Source organism: Sinocyclocheilus anshuiensis, unplaced genomic scaffold (genome assembly GCF_001515605.1).
Source record: "Sinocyclocheilus anshuiensis isolate Anshui unplaced genomic scaffold, SAMN03320099.WGS_v1.1 scaffold77, whole genome shotgun sequence".
Lineage (NCBI taxonomy): Eukaryota > Metazoa > Chordata > Actinopteri > Cypriniformes > Cyprinidae > Sinocyclocheilus > Sinocyclocheilus anshuiensis.
Genome location: NW_015537941.1, coordinates 274838 through 283830, shown reverse-complemented (window position 1 = coordinate 283830; position 8993 = coordinate 274838). Strand labels below are relative to the sequence as shown.

Below are 8993 nucleotides of genomic sequence, written 5' to 3'. Positions count from 1 at the left end.
CGGCTCTGTGTAGTTAATGCTGCTCAATGTGAAAGCACGCAGGTGATGGAGATTTACCGCTGATTACAGAACCGGCTTTACTGATAAGATGCGCGTTAAATATCGCATGCGAATTCATTAGTTAACAAACTGCCAATGAAAAATTCTTCTGAACATTCATTAATCTTAGGTAATTACAATATTTAATAACACGTTGTTAAAATCGAAAATTGCAACGGTGTTATTTAATGAGCTAACATGAACTAAGACTTGTATTTTTTAAACAAAGATTAATAACTTCTGTAGCAAATGTAGCTATTGCTCATTGTGAATGTTAGTGCATTAACTAAGGTTAACTAATGAGGTCTTATTGTAAAGTGATACCTATTGGTCTTTATAGTTCTTTTGCACTTTAATCTGTGTAAAACTTTTAACTTTATACATTTTCTGTATTGCTTTATTGCATTTAAATGTTCAGTTATTTTTGTTATAAGAAAAAAGTTATTAAACCTGTTATACTGTATTATGACAGCACTTTTTTTTTAAACTAAATTCAAATACCGTGATAATACCGCATACCGTGATAAAAGCATTAGCAATTAATCGCAACATGAAAATTTGATACCGGCATATCCCTACTTACACTAAGCCACTCATTAAAGAACCATACTAGATTATTGTAGTTGCACTACACAAACACTAGCTTAAAAAAAAAAAACTTTTTCCTTTTATGATGGTTGCTACTTCTGAAATTTTTGAACAAACTGTTCAGAAACATTCTTCAAAAGTAAAGAAAATAATCTTAATGAATTTCATTCAAATATTTAGAAAACACACCCATTTTACCCCATTTTTTATATATTTTTTAACATTTATGTAAACCAGCACGGCAGATAATACAATGATTTTTGTTTTATAACGTGAAACAAACAAACATGTTTTTCTGCTACGTTTGTACACATGCTATGTCTAAAAATCCTGAACATTTTCTTTCAAAGTGCCCTGAAACATTCCTCAAACGTAAAGAAACACAACTTACTGGATTTCGTACATTTTAGAAATACTATGAAAAACATTTCCATTTCAAGTCATTCTGCGATATTTCTTAGAATTTACATAAACCACCATGAACGTAAAATGTAAAAAGTAACATATTTTTCCAATGAAAATATCAGAAAAAAGTAGCAAGCAATACACCAACACTAGTTTACTCTTTCCTGTTGTGATGTTCGTACACATTGCCCTTAAAAACCACAAACATATTCCTCAAAAACAATGTGTCAAACTTTACACAATTATCGCACCCTTCACAGAGAAAAGGTCGGCGTAGTTGAAAAGAAATACCTCCTAGAAGTATGATGAACCATAAACCGTAGTTTAACTTTCAGCCTCAGCATCTTCGAAGCAAACGTCTGAGTGTGTTTTCACAAACATGTGCACGCCCTTCACAGCCGTGCGCTACACAGCCCTGCTTACACTTCCTGTGTTTGGGTGTCGTTCTGAGAACATCTGACCACACAAACACATACACACTGACACCACAGGGATCGAGATAGGCGCGAGCCTTTCCATAATGCAACACACCCAGACACGTACACACATACATACTAAATATATGTATATAAATATACTATATACATAGTATATAAGTACTAAATATAGCCGATGTAACCACGATAAATATCCACGTCACTGTCTATAGTGTGGTGAACCAGGGCTTTTATAGTTAACTAGAACCAAAACCATAGAAATATAAAAATATATATTTTTATCAAATAAACCATTAACAGAGACAAAATAAAATATAAAAAACTCATAAAAAAACAAATATTTAAAAAAAATCATCCAGTTGCCCAGGAAACATTTCTTCTTTTCATTTATTTTAACTTGATATAATGAAAAACTAAATACTAATAAGTAAAAGCTTACATATTGAAAACTGTGTAGACATTAAAAAAAAAAAAAAAAAAACTAATTGAATTTAAAATGCAAAATAAAAACGATTTAAAAATACTAATAAAAATTCTCAAAGATACTAAAATAACACTGCTGTGAACAAATAAGCACAATAGTTAAGTATTATTACCGGATAACTTTTTACTTCCAAATTGTTACATAACGCATATTGCTTGCACAGAATTCCCCCGCTTATTGGTTATTAAAAATGTGTTACCTTGCAAAAACTCTGTTCTTGTTGCCTCTTTCCTTTCCGTACTGTACAGACTGCACCTCTGTCCTACCACTGCAAAAAATCCAGAACATAGTGTCACTGTCGGCTCTCAAAACTACATTTGTGCAAGAATCACGAGAGATAACTGTGCAACAGTTGACAAAATGACTTACAGTCGTGAGCAAAACTTGAGAAACACAACCAATAAATTGCTAATAGTGGCAGGTGATATAGCTTAAATTTATAATTTTCAGCTTTTCAATTCAATTCAGTATGATATTTTGATATGTATGCATTTGCAGTTTCAAAACATTTTATACAAGCAAAATTACTTAAAATACTTTACTAACTTTACTTAACATACTTTACTTACTAAAAATACTAACTTTACTTAACATATTGTACTAACTAACTTTACTTAACATACTTTACGTACTTGACTTGCACTGAAAATCCTTTACCTAATTTGATGTTTCTGGTCAAAAATTTATAAAAATTGCTCTAGTTATTCTATATTGTCACCAAATCTAAGCTTGACCCAAGCTTATGCATGTTTTTGAGTGAAGAAAAAACATAATTTGTGTATAACTTCGACGATGTTCACTCAAAAACTGAAGTCCATAAGCTCAGATCAGTGAAGCCTATGATCAATCAGTTCCAAAAAAGAAATACAAAACTGTGTGAAAGAAAACAAGCTAAAAACACTGAATCCAATATTTGGTATTTGGAATAACAAGAAATTTTTATAAGCAATTTTTTGTAGGCTGGTCATTTTTGAGTGGGAACACCACAAGTGTAACAAGACTGGGGTGCCATGGCCTGCTCATATATCCACTACATACTAGTGCTGTGTTCGATACATAGATACGACGATGTATCGTCACAGAGATTTGACGATACGAGTATCGATACAGCTGGCCCTGTATCGATATTGTGGCACGTGTGCAGCAGTGGACCGTGCTTAATTTGAATACAAGAACACTGTTTAAAACGGAGTAGAAAAGTGCAAGGTTTCTAATAAATAAGCGCTTGTTGTTTGTCATTTCTCCGATCACAAATGCAGACATGGTTTTATGTTTACGCGGCGCGATGCAACGCAACGCATAAAAAGACAGTATAACTCATTATAATCAGTAATTATCCAATCACAACGCACTGGATAGCTGGCCAATCAGCGTACACCTCGCATTTCAGATCGATGAGCTTTGTAAAAATCGACGCATTTCAGAAAGGCAGGGCATAGAGGAGAAACAATAATATACAGTATGTGAAAAATAATGTGTTTTTTGAACCTTAAACCGCATAAACACATTTCATTACAACAAATACACAAAATAATGTTTTTTTTAGCAACATCATATGACCCCTTTAATTGCTGAAGAAGAACTACACTGATTTATTATCACAAAAACAACAACAACAAAACAAACACTAAAAACAAACAAAATCAAAGCATCAAAACACTAAAAACAAAACAAAACAAAAAACAAAACATTAAAAAGAAAAGAAAACAAAAAAACTAAGAAAACAAAAAAACAAATAAAACACTTAAAAAAAAATAAAAAATAACACAAAAAACCCAAATAAAGCAAAACATGAAAGAAAACAAGGGTGCATCCCTAGTTTTAAGCGAAAGCAGACATCATCAAGCCTCTAGTGTTTGTTTGCAGTATATATGAAACACGAGGGGCAGACAACGGGGTAAGATGGGCCAGTCACTCACCAGAGCATAGTGCAATTCCACGCCATACAGCTCCAGCGTCTGTGCAGCATTCAAGTAGTTAAACTCGGACTGAGCTGGTATGAGTCCACTGCATAAGAGAGAGAGACTCAATCTCACAGATCCACAAACAATGAACCGCCTTGTTCCACAAATCTGTCCGTGTGTGTGTGGGGTGTGTGTGTGTGTGTGTGTGTGTGTGCTCAGCTGTGACCCTTTGTTCCTCAGTCTCCGCTGACACTCAGTTAAATATAAGAATCTTTAACACACTGGAGGATTTCATGGACATGTCTGGCGTCTCTTACTTGTGCTCTTGGTGAAGTTTGGCAACCTCTTTCTCAAAGTCCTGCGGTGGGTTGGGAATGAAGCTGTACTCGGAGAGGTACCCAGGCAAATGTTCGGAGTGACTGTAGTCCCCCAGCTCAGCTGAAACACAAAACAGGCCAAGAAACCATGTGTGCATGTACGTCAGCGTGAGACACGGGGCAATGTGTCCTTCACCCTTTCAAAGAGTCAGACTTCCAGTTTCCTCATGATCTAAGTGAGCACTCATTCGGTCCACTGGAAACTCAACAGAAATTAAACTGAAAACCGTTAACTTTCTTAAAATAGTTTGAAAGTTATTCCCAAGCTTTTTTCCTCCCGCAAAATTAACATTTTGATGATACTGACAAGTTGATAATTTACATAAAAAATATTTCATGTTGTTGCATAAACCTAATAAAATTAACAATAAATACTACTAATAATTAATATATTAATCTAACATTTATTATGTATTACAATTTTGTAAAAAATTCACAAAAATTTAAAAATACTAAAAATAAAGTTGCATGTTCATTTATCTTAACATCATAATTTGAAGCATTAAACTAGTTTTTTCTTAAAAAAAAAAAAAAAAAAAATCTTAAATGTCCCTCCGACTTTGTTCTTTTTCATTTGAGAGAATTTGGACAAAATTGTTTAATGCTTCAAACCATAATATTGAGATCAATTGACATGCAACTTTATTTAGTGTTTTATCTCTATTTTCTTCAAAAAAAAAAATTTAATCACAAGTACATTTATTGTTACAAAATTGTTTAACGTTTCAAATTATGATGTTGAGATAAATCGACTTGACTCTTTATTTTTAATGTTTCATCTCAATATTATAATTTAAAGCATTAATTTGGTACAATTTTCTAAAAAAAAACAAATAAAATTTATTACATTTATAAGAATTAAACCATTTTGTACATTTTTCTCAAGAAATCCACAAAAAATAAAATGTTGCAAGAACATTTATCTGAACATTATACTGTAAATTGAAGCATCAAACAATTATACAATTTTCTCCACAAAATGCAAACACTAAAAATAAAGTTGCAAGTATATTTATCTTAACATTATAATTTGTAGCATTAAATCATTTTGTACAATTTTCTCAAAAGAAAAAAAGTTGTACAGTAAGTACATTTATCTCAACACTATAATTTGAAGAATTAAAGAATAAGACAGATATTCTTTTAGAAATTAAATTTAACAGTGTTATTAAATTATTTGTATCATTATTTTAGTAGTTTTTAAGTCAGCACTAAATAGGTCATCAAAATGAAAACTAGGCAGAAATGAGTGTGCACAACAAAACCACCAATAACCGCCAATTAAAAAAAATAAAATTAAAGCCAAGAATGAATACAAAATTATACAATAGCAAAAACCTAACAAAAACAGGAACCTTATGCCATAAGTTATGCCATTCCATAATAATCAAATGTGAAGCTACTAGTAAAACACACCAGCTGTGGTGAGTGTAACATGCCCGGTTACCACAACAGATTGTTAATTATGTAATAAATCATAAATTTTCAGCCTTATTACTGAAAATGGGTCAGACAGGGACAGGAAAGAGACAAAAGGCAGATCATGGACTATTTGGCAAAGCTTTTGTTCATCCTGTGCGGATGGTTATATCACCAGCCAAACAAACGCACAGGTCAGAGAGTTTGCAATCAGTCCTCAAAATCTGCTTAATTCAAACTGACGTGTAAACCATCACGGATTGCAAGTACATACTTAGGATAATGCATTACAGCTTTAACATTTAAAATAAAAAAAGCCTGATTAACATAAAACCTCATTACAGATTCCTCATGTTTATTTGCTATTACAATGCTTTATAGACATTGGCATTGAAAAACCCATAGGACCACTAATTGTTAGTGCAAAAATAAGCTGTAATACTTACCCTGAACAGCATAAGAAGCCAGAAGAACTGCAGTATTTTGTGGGCAAGGAAGTCTAGCAGAGAAGCAGAAAGTAAAGTGTTATATGAGATTTGCTTTTGGAGGAAAAATACATAGTTTTAATAAATAAATAGTATAAGCTCACCTGCCACTCAGAATATCCTGCTTCAGTTGCAAAAAGTACAAATACCTGCAACAAATAAATATCACAAACAAAATAATTTGTAGTTCCGTAATAATCATCCAGACAGAGAAAATTTGTTATTATTTACTATTTACACAGATATAAGTTAAGTTACGTAATAAAATGATATAATATACTTAGAATTTTACTTGTCATATGTGCAAAGCTTGGTAGTAACTGATTACATGTAATCTGAATTACATAATCAGATTCCAAAAATGTAGTGCTTGTAATTATATTATGTTTTTAAATACTCATTATTAGATTACAGTTACTTTTTAATGGATTACATGATTTTAAAGTATTCACACAATGGCTGTAAATTATTAAAAATATAATGAAAAACAAAATATTTAAAACCTGGAAGACTTTGACAATGTCATTGCTCTTTCCAAATTTATAAATAATTGTTTATGTGACACAGGGATTCCCAAACTTTTTTGCTAGTCAAACCCCTCTGACCTTAAATATTTACTCATATTTAAAGTGAATTAGTATTTCAGTAATTTAACAATACATTTGCATGTACTCTCATGTCGGTTAATGGTCATTCATTTTATTTCTTTTAGCTTATTTGTTATTTAAAGGTATAAACCCATTTAAAGGTATAAACAAGTTAGGTCAAAAGTACTAGAAGTAAACCAAAAGTAGTCACAATACATTACCTAAAATGAGTAATCTAGATTACATTAGTGATTATAATTTTTATCATGTAATTTGTAATCAGTAACAGACTACAATTTGTAAGTAATCGACCCAGCACAGCTTATGTGGAGAAATGTTAAAAAAAAAAAAAAAAACTAAACTATACCTTGTGTACTCTTCTTGTAGTTTACTAGGGTCACTCACGAAAAACTTCACTCTAAACCTCAGATTATGTGGAGACGGCCCTAAAAATGAAAAATAATTACAATCAGAACATTTTATTCTGACACTTCAAAACAAACACCTTCAAATTTTAAAAATTGTAAAACATGACCCACTTTTGAGCTGTTTTCTAATAGGTTTGTTTGGGTCCAGCCACCTCTGAAACACACGGTCATAACCAAAATTTAGGACACTTTCTACTCAATATTTTCAGGATGAACACACAAACTGCTAAAAGTATCAGCTCAGCAATGTGAAAGTCACCAAATCTGCTCGACAAATCAAAACCGAACAACATCAAATGCAATGAACTAAACATTCACCTCGTTTTACTACGAGCAGAAACAGAAATCAGCATTTCATTATGTGACCTTAGAATGAACTTTCCTGTTTGTACTGACACTGTGTGTGTAGAAACCAAAATAACTGCCAAACTGCTCACTATAAATAATAAACAAGGTTCATGGGATAATATTTTTGCATCTTTCTTATTGCTGTTATGCAAAAAATACAAATTTTCAGATTGACATGTTGTGCTGCTTGAATGAACAAGGGTTTATGGGTGATCTGTTGCCGATGGCAACAACTGAGTGACAGGTGAGCATCTACCTGGCTGTCAGAAGAGTCGTCTGCAAGTTGAAGGCCAAAATAGTCTCGCTCTGTCAGCTCCAAGTGTTTATACACTACGTCCAACAAGATCCGCCCCTGATCTTGAAGGTGAGTAGTCACTCTAGTTCACACAGTTCCAATAAATTGCGATGGGTTAAATAAACTCAATAAGCAGACTACAGCGACTACAGTCATGCGCAGACCAGTATCAAGAGTCGTCTGCAAGTTGAAGGCCAAAATAGTCTCGCTCTGTCAGCTCCAAGTGTTTATACACTACGTCCAACAAGATCCGCCCCTGATCTTGCTTCTACAAGAGACAGAACGTGTTTTGATATCAGTTCTGGACTGTTAAAAATAAAAGAAAGCACACAAAATAAAAACACAAGAAAACATATTAAAACATTAAAAAAAAACACAAAAGACAAAACACAAAGCTAAAGCTAAGGAAAAGCACAAAACACAATACAAAAACTAAACCTAAAATAAAAACCCAAAGCAAAAACCAAAACAAACCAGAACACATCAAACCAAAATAAACCAATACAAAACCCAAACCAGGAAAAAAGAACAAAACAATAAAACAAACCAGAAAAAAAAAACTAAACCAGAACAAACCATAACAAAAACTAAATCTGAACAAACAAAAACCAAACTAGAAAAAAGACAAAACAAAAAACAAAACAAACCAACCCAAACCAAAAAAAACAAAAACCAAATCAGAACAAACCAAATCCAAACACCAAACCAGAAAAGAACAAACAAACCAGAACTACCAAAACAAAAACCAAATCGGAACAAATGAAAACAAGCCGTGTATCATTCGTTTTTTGATTTAATATTGAAAGTATAAAAATGAGAAAACGGCTCCTTTTTGGGGTTTTTTTCTCCAAAAAACGAAAAATGAGAATTCAGCTTAAATTTTCGTTTTTCGGTGCACAGGAAATAAGCAGCAGTCATATTTAAAGCAGTTTAAATTAATATTGAGTACTGATTGATGTTCACTTGGATTTTTTCCCCCATCGAAGGGAAATAACTTAATACTCGTCATTTATGGTAAAATGTATATTTTTAATTGTGTAACGTTACGTTCAAAATAACTACAAAATGTCATGCCTTTGAAAATAAATAGAACAACAGAATGCACTGCTTTGATCTTCGGCTGACCAATCAGCAGAAAGAGGCGTTTAATTCCCGCCCACATGTAGAAATCGAATATTCAAGCTGTTTATTCATTTT

The 8993-nt window shown here is 32.3% G+C and overlaps 1 protein-coding gene and 1 long non-coding RNA gene across 2 annotated transcripts in view; both read right to left on the bottom strand.

Moving 5' to 3' along the window:
• Window positions 1-7952, bottom strand: part of LOC107663652 (tyrosine-protein phosphatase non-receptor type 4-like) — a 36951-nt gene extending 28999 nt beyond the window's left edge. The window contains exons 1-10 of the mRNA XM_016453894.1: window positions 7922-7952; window positions 7758-7858; window positions 7265-7307; window positions 7093-7171; window positions 6243-6287; window positions 6100-6152; window positions 4175-4295; window positions 3873-3960; window positions 2323-2336; window positions 2153-2221 (exon numbers count right to left, since the gene is read on the bottom strand). Of these exons, the coding sequence (XP_016309380.1) occupies window positions 2153-2221; window positions 2323-2336; window positions 3873-3960; window positions 4175-4295; window positions 6100-6152; window positions 6243-6287; window positions 7093-7171; window positions 7265-7307; window positions 7758-7858; window positions 7922-7952 (644 nt within the window). The remainder of the gene's footprint in view (window positions 1-2152; window positions 2222-2322; window positions 2337-3872; window positions 3961-4174; window positions 4296-6099; window positions 6153-6242; window positions 6288-7092; window positions 7172-7264; window positions 7308-7757; window positions 7859-7921) is intronic.
• Window positions 7953-7977: 25 nt separating this feature from the next.
• LOC107663515 (uncharacterized) overlaps window positions 7978-8993 on the bottom strand; it is an 11784-nt gene continuing 10768 nt past the window's right edge. Inside the window, exon 3 of the long non-coding RNA XR_001631346.1 lies at window positions 7978-8064. This is a non-coding gene — a long non-coding RNA (uncharacterized LOC107663515). The remainder of the gene's footprint in view (window positions 8065-8993) is intronic.